We start from the raw sequence: 12,397 nt of genomic DNA on the forward strand, positions 1-12,397 counted from the left end.
TGAGAAAATGGTAAGAATTCCGTATGAGGCAGGATGGTTCATTTTTTGTATAGTGCTTTCTGTATATTTCCTTCAACTCCTGGATCTGAACGCAGCATGAGAGTGCAGCATGAGTGAGAGGGAAATGTGAGCATGTGCTGCTGGGACTGGGGGGATTAAAGTAATTTTTTTGCTGCTCCCTGAATAGACAAAGCACTGGCTTGTTTTAATGTGATTTTTTTTTCTCTATGAGCACACTAAACAAACCCTGCACCAACTCAACACTGATTTTTCTGCTTAGTGGAATCAAACTTTATGTGAAGGGACCCAGGTTCCAGACTATCGATTTCAACAACAATCGTTCAATAGGATTATATGTGTATTTATTGCATGTTATTTACCTAAAAAGTCTGCCTTGTGCAGGCATCCTAAAGACCCAAGACTGTTGCTGGATACCTCTTTATTGGATATAATGTTAGCAGCATCAGAAGTGTCAGAGCTGTCACTAAAGTGACAATTTACAATATTGTAACTCCTCCCCCATCTGCTACATAAAAGGGAGGGGCTGGAGAGCTTGGCCAGCACAGAGAGTAATTAGATATTCCCAGAAGAGTAGAGGGCTAAGTTATGCAAGTAGGGAGGAGACTGCTAGAGAATTTAAAATACTTGATTTTCGGTGCTTTTACCTATTTGGTGACAAAATAACAAAATAAAAAGGTTTCTTTCAAAGGGGAGCATGGCACATAGTTCCTCAATAGAGGGCCAAGGGTATTTAAATATAGAACAGATAAAGAGATGAAAAATAGTACCTACCTCTGAGATCCATTTGACAGCGACGACCTTTCTTTGTGCAAATGCTGAAAAATAAATGTGAGTTTAGAAGGATTACCACTTCAAAATCAAATAATAATAAACTTAATAAAAATAAGAAAGACAGTTACCAGCTTTCACAGTTCTTGTAGGAGGGTACCATATCCCCAATATTGTAACGTTCACCTTCATCATCATAGCAGCCACAGTCTGGTTGAGCTACACACTTCATGATTTCCTCATCAAAGAAGGGTCGTGCTTTGGGACATTTCGGATAACATCCTGGCATAGAATGTATAAAAATAAAAAAAATAAAAATCTTTAAATCCATAAACATTTACAGCAAATAGGAAAACTAATATGATTCAAGAAATGGGATGTGACAGCTCCCTATTGTCAACTACCTAGCTAGAGAGAAAGAGAGTTTCTGATTCTACTAATAGAAAAAGAAATGCAGTGTAAAGAGAAGGACAGTCACTCAAACATGCTTTTAAAAAGCGTATATTCAGAGTGGTAAAGAAGCTTCATAGACTGCAAAACACTTTTAATTATGTAGTACAGCAAGTATTTTAATCAATTTCACTAACCCTCTAATCCTGGCAGATTGTTCATACACTGGCCACTGGGGTTCCTACAGGTCTTCAAGCAAGGCGCTCCACAAGGTTTATAGTGCCACTCACACTCTCCTTCAGGGTTATAGTAATCACAGAACATAGCTAGAGAAAGGAACAAAAAGATAAATATTAACCATCTTACCTGCCAAAAGACTTCTGTCCAATCCACTTTTGTGATCTACAGAATACATCTCTACCAGGAGACCGACACAGTGTTTTCCCTTAAAGTTGGGGTACACACGTATTGGAGATTTGGCCAGTTCAGGAGGGACCGGCTGAATTTTGATCTGTGTGTGGCCCTCCCTTTTCAACAGAGGTCAATCGGTAGATCCACTTCTGTCCAACGGGACTGTTGGAAAACTTAATTTGATCAGCGTTGTAGCCAATTGGCTGCAGAGCTGATCAGTGTATTCTGACACTTGAGGAGTTCCCGCTGTCAAAGTACAATAGCACAGTGGGGGAAATTCCTCCATTCACCTTGCTTGTGTCGGTTGAATGAAAAAAAAAACTATGCATATATACTCAGCTTTGAGGAATACAGTGGTGTCAACTCTCTGCTTGCAGCCCAAACACATACTCTGCTCATATGACCATAGGCAGAACCCCAAATTAACTAATAAGATACAATACAACATAAGAAGCTGAAAAATTGTGGCCGGGCCTTTAATTGGTTTTGATGATAAACAAATAATTAAATAATTTTAATATTCTATAAACCATAATTAAATCTAAACCAATACTTGTAATACATAAGAACTTTGCATTTAACCACTAAGTTCAGCTCAGCCATTACAGCTCAAATTGACCATAAAACAGATAAAATCACACTGCCCCCTTTAATAGAAGGGACTAAACCACATAACCTGGGACCATAACAATGATTGGAAGGGTGGAATGCTCTTGTTCAAGCTATCTTCTGTTGCTCCAACTTAATAATGCACTACTTTTTCTTTTTAGGTCACTGAAGGCTCAAGGCAAGGACCATTACCTTGTAACAAATCCATCCAGCTCCAAACTCTAATATACACTTTCAAGGACCATTAGATGGCATCCACAAGCAACTGATATGCACATGCAACCGTAGCTAATACATGTAAGTACCATATCATGTCTGATTCAAAAGACCCTAGAGGTCTTCCTTGGTTCCATGGATGTAATGTGTTCTCCCACCTTACATTCATCATGTTAATATATTCCCAGTCAACACATGTGCATATACAGCAGAATTTATTGGTTCCTAGTTTCACCCCCCCCCCTTCCCAGTCGGGGTGTGGATAGACAGCGATATATTCAGAGTCATATGTTAGTTGTAAGTAAAAACACATTAAAAATGTTTTTTTTTTTTTTTTTTTTACATAAGATCACTGCTACATTTATTGGTGTTTTTTATCTGCTTTGAGTTAATCTTTAAATGAGAAATTTCAGTTTGATGTATATGTAGCACCCTACAGGTAGGTGCTAGGCAAATGTATAGTGGGCCTTGTCTGCCTAACAGCAGGACCGTGATTTATTTAGTCAGGGTGTTATGGTTTCCAGGTGTGCCTACTGAAGGGGGAGTTTATCCACTGGCTCCTGTGAGAAACTTATCATAGGGCAGTGGAGGAAACCCAATCAGTGGACACATCCAGGCTTGTAACTACCCCAGAAGGCAGATTATGCTGCAAAGGATTCTGGGCGTGGGTATACGTTTGGGGGTGGTGCATGACACAATGTCTTTGGCGGGAGCAGAGTCCCAGGAGGGAGAGAACGGCTGTCTGTCCTCCTGTCTGAGGAAGAGGATCTTGGGGTGTTGCCTGAAGATCCAGAGAGTGCTGAGCTAAGTTGAGTGGATCCAGTGTGCCGAAAACCTGCGGAGAGTCAGAGGGGTCAAGTCCCAGGAAAGCCTACACAGGTCGTGAGTACTGAGGATTGCCCCTGGGGGTCTGCCTGAAGTTAGAGGGGACCACTCCGGAAGAGGTTCGGGGATCCAGTGCCAGCTAGCGGTAAAGGGGGTACCGAGGTTGAGGCCCCCGAAGTGACAGAGAGGGTACATAGTCAGTGGACCCTGAAGAGTTCAAGGTTAAAGGGGGCGCCTGCAGTTTGGGCCCTGAATTGTACAGTGTGCTCAGTTGAGAGTTGCAGTCATACAGGAATGTACACAATACTACCTCAAGCCAGTGCTCGGCCTGAGAGAGCATTCAGTGACTTTGCAGTGCAGCAGTGTCAGTAATTCTACAATATTCAGTTCTGGATCTTCTGGATCCCAAGTCGAGGATTCAGCACTTCTATTCAGTTACAGTGTGTTCTGAGAGTCAGTGAGCTTTGGCTAACGTCGGCTGGCGTCAGGACAGCGTTAACAGACATTTTTCTGAAGAAAGTCCCATGTGTATCCAGTTAAAGCCTAAAGGAGTATCCCACTCAAATCCCTTCTCCCATCCCCTTTAAATCAAATAAAACAACAAACAAAGATGCCGGAGTTGTCGATGTCTCAGTTCTCACACCCAGGGTCGCAGCTCACATGGGCTGGAGAGGTAACCGGTACCGATGGCAGACCCACATCAGGCCACAGGCCTGGAAAACCTGCTACATATAAAATATAGAAATGTTTCAAGCCTATATCATGATTAGGGATGATCGAACTTTTGAAAAGTTCGGTTCGACCAGAACACCCGAACTTCCTGAAAGTTCGGCCCGGATTTCAGAACCCCATTGAAATCAATGGGACCCGAACTTCGGTAATCAAAAAACACCATTTTGAAGCCCTAAAACCCAATAAATGCCCCTAAAAAGTGCCTAGGGTTCTGGGTCATGCCCCAGCGACTATTTATCACACAAAAAAAAGTTCTTAAAAATTGTCATTTTTGATAGAGAGCCAATTATTGAAAAAATTATTGAAAAAAAAAATGAGATTTCTTTGGATTTAGTGTCCGGGGGGGTCTAAAAAGTGTACATGTGAAGTTTCAGCTCTGTAGCATGTCCAGAACCAGAAAAAAAAATGTAAACGTTTGTTTTTATTAGAATTGCATTAGAGCAGGATAGTGGCTCCGCTATTTTCACACCCGGCCGTTTTTGTTGCAGGCGTTTATAGGGCTTTTTTGTGGACGTGTTTGGAGGCAGGCATGACAGCTGAACTTCTGTGTAGGGGTATATATACACATACACATGTATGTATATATACACATACACATATATAGGTGTGAAAGTAGCAGAACACTATGCTTGCGCTAATGAAATAATTAAGAGGCATATGTCTCCGCTCCTATCACACCTATATGTGTGTATGTGTATAAATACATATATGTGTGTGTATATATACCCCTACACAGAGGTTCAGATGTCATGCCTGCCGCCAAAGACGCCCAAAAAATGCCCAAAAAAACGTCTGCAACAAAAACACCCAGGTGTGTTGTTGCAGGCGTTTTTTTTGGGGCATTTTTTGGCCGTCTTTGGAAGCAGGCATAACATCTGAAGTTCTGTATAGGGGTATATATACACACACACTTATATGTATTTATACACATACACACATATAGGTGTGATAGGAGCGAAGTCCTATGCCTGCAAATTATTTCATTAGCGCAGGCATAGGGTACTGCTACTTTCACACCTATATATGTGTATATATACATACATGTGTGTGTGTATATATACCCCTACACAGAAGTTCAGAAGTCATGCCTGCCTCCAAAGACGTCCACAAAAAAGCCCAATAAACGCCTGCAACAAAAATGGCCAGGTGTGAAAGTAGCGAAGCCACTATCCTGCTCTACTGCAATTCTAATAGAAACAATCTTTTTTCTATGGTGGCCAGCCTGACATGGAAGGGTTTGGTCACCCTGCCATAGCAGTCAGAGTCAGTTAACCCTACACTACACTACGGTCCCCCTGACACTTAACACTTTCCCTACAGAAACTAGATTATTAAATCTAACTATAGTGGAAAATAGTACCCTAACTACACTAGATATCCCTTTCCTCACACTAATAATTGCTAAATGACACTTTGAAGCAGGAGTAACAGAACTGCTTCCACTCTCTTCCACAGCCCTGTATTAAAGTGCTAGAGATTTGGCGGGGCTATCTTTTATACTGGGGGGCGTATTCACTACTGATTGACCTTTGGACCCCCTAGTCACTCCAATCACATTCCTAGCATCCTCCTGCCCCCTCAATTGGCTTTTACTGATGGTTCTGGTCCAATCATGGTCTTTTAAAGCCCAGTTCCTGTCCCATTGCATTTTGGTCGGTTCTGGTTGCCGAGTTCCGAACTTTTTCAGCAAAAAGTTTGAAATTCGGCCGAATTTCTAACAGTCAATGTTCGGGTCGAACCAATGGTCGACCCGAACCGTTCGATCATCCCTAATCATGATCCTTAAATACATTCAGTATGTTATTTAAATAACAGAACAGTTCTTAATAATAAATGTAATTGTTATCATTTTTTTTTTATAAAATGTGTCATTTTCAAATGTCTGTGCCATTTTGTGTGTTTTAATGCAGAAACAAATGACCAAATCTCCTGGTTGAAAGAGTGGAATTTAAAGGAAACCTGCCATGAGAAAAATACAGGAGCTGCAATTGCTAATCCTTAGTCATTGCTGGCTTTAAAATATTCTCTGTCAATGACTTGGAACCAGCTTGCAGTGTAACATGAGAGTTTTCTTAATGATTACAAGAAAAAAGTCTTAGTTAACTTACGGCATATTTCTGGGGTTCTCCATGAAACACAGATTCCGGCATCATTACAAGCTCTGGCATAAGCTGCAACAGCTGTACAGTAGCACTCACAGTCTCCTCCTGTGTCACACCCACATGTGTCACTAACACAGGCCTCAAGGTATGGAGTAGGGTCAACCTAAAGGTAGATCATAGTTAGACTCATCATCCTCAATAGCGCTTTAATTTAATACTGCTCTATTTTTTGGGAGAAGTCAAAACACTTCAGTTATTTCAAATAGCTAGTAATGTAATGTAATATAGCAGGTTCAATTGAAATATTCATTTTGGGTTGATACTGTTGGGTTGGATCTTTTGTCAGCTCCCTGTCAGGACCTCTAACTCTTTTGAGCCCAGGAGTCATTAAAGCTTAGATGCCCAGGCCAAATTAAGCAGTCCCAATATGCATCTATTAGTTTGATAATGGGGGTTATTTACTAATCGTTGAGAGTGCACAAAATCTGGTGCAGCTCTGCATGGAATCCAATCAGCTACCATACACAGCTGCACCAGATTTTGCACTATATATATATATATATATATATATACACAGTGAATCCAGAAAGTATTCCCGGCGCTTAACTTTTTACCCATTTTGTTATGTTACAGCCTTATTCCAAAATGGATTACATTCATTATTTTTCTCAACATTCTACAAACAATACCCTATAGTAAGACAGTGAAAGAAGTTTGTTTGAAATCTTTGCGAATTTATTAAAAATAAAAAAATATAAAAATCTCATGTACATAAGTATTCACAGCCTTTGATCCTGGTTCCACTGATCCTCTTTGAGATGTATCTACAACTTGATTGGAGTCCCCCTGTGGTAAACTCAGTTGATTGGACATGATTTAGAAAGGCACACACAGTTAATAGGGCTTTCCAGAGCTACAATCAACCCGTGAAGTCCAAGGAATTGTCTGTAGACCTCAGAGACAGGATTGTATGGAGGCACAGATCTGGGGAAGGGTACAGAAAAATTTCTGCAGCATTGAAGGTCCCAAGGAGAACAATGGCCTCCATCACACATAAATGGGAGAAGTTTGTAACCACCAGGACTCTTTCTAAAGTGGGTTGCCCGGCCAAACCAAGTGTTCGGAGGAGAAGGGCCTTAGTCAGGGAGGTGACCAAGAACCCGATGGTCACTCTGACAGAGCTCCAGTGTTTCTCTGTGGAGAGAGGAGAACCTTCCAGAAGAACAACCATCTCTGCAGCACTCCATCAATCAGGCCTGTATGGTAGAGTGGCCAGACGGAAGCCATTCCTCAGTTTGCCGAAAGGCACCTGAAGGACTCTTAGACCATGCAAAACAAAATTCTCTGGTCTGATGAAACAAAGATTGAACCTTTTGGCCTGAATAGCAAACATCATGTTTGGAAGAAACCAGGCACCGCTCATCACCTGGCCAATACCATCCCTACAGTGAAGCATTGCGGTGGCAGCATCATGCTGTGGGGATGTTTGTCAGCGGCAGGAACTGGGAGACTAGTCAGGATTGAGGGAACGATGAATGCAGCAATGTACAGAGACATCCTTGTCGAAAACCTGCTCCAGAGCGCTTTGGACCTCAAATTGGGGCAAAGGTCCATCTTCCAACAGGACAACGACCCTAAACACACAGTCAAGATAACAAAGGAGTAGCTACAGGACAACTCTGTGAATGTCCTTGAGTGGTCCAGCCAGAGCCCAGACATGAACCCGATTGAATATCTCTAGAGAGATCTGAAAATAGCTGGGCACCGATGCTCCCCATCCAACCTGATGGAGCTTGAGAGGTCTTGCAAAGAAGAATGGGAGAAACTGCCAAAAAATAGGTGTGCCAAGCTTGTAGCATCATACTCAAAAAGACTTGAGGCTGTAATTGGTGCTAAAGGTGCTTCAACAAAGTATTGGGCAAAGGCTGTGAATACCTATGTACATGTGATTGTTTTTGTTCTTTATTTTTAATAAATTTGCAAAGATTTCAAACAAAGTTCTTTCACATTGTCATTATGGGGTATTGTTTGTAGAATTTTGAGGAAAATAATACATTTAATCCATTTTGGAATAAGGCTGTAACATAACAAAATGGAAAATAACGGAAAAAGTAAAACGCTGTGAATACTTTCCTGGATTCACTGTAAATATATATATATATATATATATATATATATATATATATATATATATATATATATATATATATATATATATATATATTTCTTTTAATATGTAATTCGATTTGATAATTAAAGTATTAAGGTGAGGCGCATTGCCCTCTTTCAGGCATCTACAGGCTGCAAGTTGTTTTCTGAATAGACGCTCCAGCCATGTCATAGCTGTCATTGTGATCACACTACAGGGAACCTTTCTGATTGGTTCCTGATCATTAGCAAGGACCAAAGCTGTCAGTGACAGCTTGGTTTTATAGCTAGCAGCTGTGTGCAGTATCGACTGCTATCTGTCAGTATGGAACACAGATTAACATTACCTCAGCAGGAAGCATTCTGCAAGAGAACAGCTAAGATTATGGACAGCTAAGCTGTGTCACCAATGCTTTGACATTTGCCCCCACTCCCCCCATCTCCTTTGAAATCAAACAGTAATAAAATGTTCAAACTAACAAATAATGTTTGGGTGAGATTATTATCACATAAATTATTAGAACACGATGTTAACACATCTGTTAAACAAAACATAGGAACCCACTTTAGAATGGCACTTCGAGAATGTTGGGTCCATAATAATGCTGCAGTGCTTCTGAGACCAAGACTGGCGGTATGGATTGGCAATGCATGGATCCTTTAGAAGCTGAGCGTCAGGACAAGTTGGTGAAGCTTTCCAGCTGTTTCCAAATTCTTCTACATTGACCACAACTGATTGTGTTCTTGTGGTGAAATCATTGGAAACACTACCATCATAATTACCACAGAGGCCACAAACATTTCCCTAATAGAAAAAAAATAATTTTAATGGTTAATATAATACATTAACACACATCAGAAGCTATAAAACACAGCATAGGTAGTAAAAATTCTAGACATTCATTTTTCGGCTGCTTCATATATTTATGTTAAAGTTCTATAAATAACAGCGGAAACTGTATACAGTTTTATTGCAAGGACTTTTCTACATTTTATGATGGTGTCAGGCTGTTTTAAAAGTGGACTCCAGGATAAGGAAATATTGTTTAAATACAAGAGGTGTGTGTACTCTTATTTAAATATTGGTTTCCTTTATGAAGGTCTTTCAGATTTGTGCAGTAAAACTTTTCCTTTGTGCAAAAGCTTCCTGAAATAAAGACCAGTCACTGCTGCCTTCTCCCCTTGTGCAGGGTAATTGGTCTTGTATCTGCCCCTTCCTGTAGTTTTCAGCTGTCAGCCTATAGTGGGTGGACCTGCCCAGCCCCTCCCACAGCTCTACTCTCTTCACAGACTATGTACAGCACAGGAGATATAACATCTAATTTTACATGGTTTTATCTGGGCCTTTAAAGGCATTTAAGGCACAAAAGTATCTGTATCTGTATTCTTTGTAGCTATTGAAGAACATGCTTAAATAAAAAATTTTATGCCGGTAGTTCAACTTTAAGAAAGTGTGAGCCACCATCCTTTCCTATATTAGGGAAAGAGGAGTACAGGCATACCCCACTTTTAAGTACACAATGGGATCAGAGCATGTATGTAAAACGAAAATGTACTTAAAGTGAAGCAATACCTTTTTTTCATTTCTCAATGCATGTAAATACACTAGCTCCATAGGAAATCTTGGTCAGCTTGACATGTCATTGCTCCCAAACCATGTGATAAGGACACCAAGCTTGGGGAGCATGTTAAGGGGATCCAGGACTATGACATGGTAGATTACCTAGGCAAGCTGGCCAGCCACAAAAAGGATATGTTGTAATCCTGGGTCCCCTCTCGGTGCTCCCTAAGTTTGGTATCCCTGTCACTTATGATTTGGGAGCAGTGCCATGTCAAGCTGACCAAGATTTCCTATAGACGCCAATGTTAAAAACCGGGAGTAGTGTCATGCCAAGCTGAACAAGCTGTGTCCTTACTCGCGAGTGTATGTAAAGTGAGTGTACTTAAAGCGGGGTATGCCTGTATTTCTATCTGGACATAGCCCTGCTATCAACAAAACAGAAGGCTTATCTTCACATAACTGAAGATGCCTGGTATCAAAGTATATGTGAGGTATTACAATGGGAAACCATGATATAATTTCCACGTGGTCCAAATTACTAAATCTCTTCATCTGGGAATTAATAAAGGACAGAAAAGTAAAAAGAAAATCTAAAATCTAACTCCAGCCCTTTAAATTTTGGACAGAGTGGGATAGAGTTAAAGTGTACATCTAGACAAAGCTTCCTTTTTTGATAAACTGGGGAAGGGTTAGAACATCTGTCAGTTTTTCTGCTGTCAATGGCCCTGTTGGAGAGATATCCCTTAGTTTCCTAATCTGGTGATAGGGTGTCACCAGTACAGAAAGTAAAGGGAAATTTCCAACAGGGACAAAAACAGCAGAGAAAAAAAAAACTTTTTTTAGAAGTTTAGCAAAAGGCTAGACCCCGTGTAAGCTATTTATTACAGTCTATTATTTTTAAGGATTATTTCCTCTGCAGAGACAGTTTTGATCCTTCTCTACCTCCTAAAAAAAATGAAAAAGAAAAGATTCTTTCTTTTTAAAATTTCTTTCAGGTAGGGTCAGTGATACCCTTTGGAAGATTTCTCCTCATTTCCTCTACCTCTATACCGCCCCCCGCACACACACACATAGACAGCAAAAAAAAGATAGATTGTTAGAAGTTCTAATTCTTCCTCACTCTTCAAGAAAAAAATATGTTTTTGTTTTCTGTGTCCCCTTTGAGGAGATTTTTCAATTCATTCTTGTCTCTACAGAAAGTGAATGGAAATATCCCCTTCAAGGACACTAACAGCAATAAAACCTGATGGAGCCTCCAAGCCACTTTATCAAAACGAAGTGAAAAGTTTTTTTGTGAGTTGGACTTAAATAAACCATCCATAAGGTATACAGCAAGATGATATAAAACCAAATCCAATGTTAATAATTTCTTAAACTAGATATTTTCTGAGTTAGGTGTGCTTTGAAAATGCATCAATTTGGCTTTGTAATGTCAAAGTCCCTAGTTGAAAACTGTGGTTGATCAAAAGTGTAATGCAGTCACCATTTTTCTTGGTGTGGGTTTATTTGTCCTCTACTATCATGCTATCATGTGCTGGTGTTTATTTTGTTGCTCCTTGTATTATACCTCTTCAAATTTCAATAAAGAGCTTGTTTGTTTTAAAAAAAAAAAAAAAGTGTAATGCATTCGGTAAGGATAGTGTATTATAATGTTAAGCAGGAGTAATACAAATATTATACCCTCACATTCTAAATTCATCACAATTCTATAATGCTAACAACCTCAGTGCTTAACAGATGGTTGCAAAAAAAAAGTTTGTTGAACACACCGTTTATTGCCTAGAGAAGAAACTGGTGGTCAACATTAAGGGGCATTTACTAAAGCTGGAGCTTTTTTTTTTTTTTTTTTTTTTTTTTTCAATCAGCTTCCATGTTTTATTGTCAAAACTTATTTGAACAAGCTGAAGTTAGAAGCCAACTGGCTTCCATGCCCAACTGCAGCAGATTCTGAGTGCTCCAGTTTCAGTAAATCTCCCCATTCGGTCTCTGAAGGATGACAACTTCTTTACCTTGAACTCTGGGCTTAATTTGATCAGGATGCTTGTCTTCTTGTCCCACATGAGGATCAAACCATTCTTAGCCTCAATCACCAGGTAAATTCCCATCTTCCTTATCTGGTAGGGAACATCACCACCAGTGTCTCTTTGCACTACTTCAAAGGATCCTTCACTCAATTTCAACTCAAAGTTCTGTAAAGTACAAGTAAACGACTATAAAGCAGCAATCTAATAATTAATATGCAACTAAATAAAATAATTAATGTATGCTGAGTTAAAAAAACAAAGTGATAACCTTTTGAGTGCACTGTGCCACTTTACCAGTCTTAGTAAGAAAATGCTTTCTTCCTTTTTTAGCTTCATGTAGTTAAGCTACACAAAACTAAAGCATATTTTATCTACGGAAGTGCAGTGTTGTCATCCTAAGCTGAGCTACAAACACTGTCCTCTCTTCGCATTTCCATTACATAGAGAGGAGGGATTTTATAGTTCACAGAAGATAGATGAGAAAACTGGTAACATTGATTTAGATTTCGGTTTCGGTGAACTGAAAGTTATAAGGATACTTTGCTTCTAGCAGGATCAACAGGTATTTTTCTGTACTTGCAGAAAGGGTA

The 12,397-nt window shown here is 39.8% G+C and overlaps 1 protein-coding gene across 1 annotated transcript in view; it reads right to left on the reverse strand.

The window, feature by feature from the left end:
• Positions 1–12,397, reverse strand: part of LOC309565953 (mucin-5B-like) — a gene marked incomplete at both ends in the record, with an annotated part of 69,522 nt that overhangs the window by 28,273 nt on the left and 28,852 nt on the right. Inside the window, 6 exons of the mRNA XM_082270982.1 lie at positions 793–836; positions 921–1,071; positions 1,377–1,505; positions 6,081–6,237; positions 8,788–9,027; positions 11,793–11,972. Coding sequence (XP_082127108.1) covers positions 793–836; positions 921–1,071; positions 1,377–1,505; positions 6,081–6,237; positions 8,788–9,027; positions 11,793–11,972 — 901 coding nt within the window. The remainder of the gene's footprint in view (positions 1–792; positions 837–920; positions 1,072–1,376; positions 1,506–6,080; positions 6,238–8,787; positions 9,028–11,792; positions 11,973–12,397) is intronic.

Source organism: Pelophylax lessonae (genome assembly GCF_965119305.1).
Source record: "Pelophylax lessonae genome assembly, chromosome: 10".
NCBI lineage: Eukaryota > Metazoa > Chordata > Amphibia > Anura > Ranidae > Pelophylax > Pelophylax lessonae.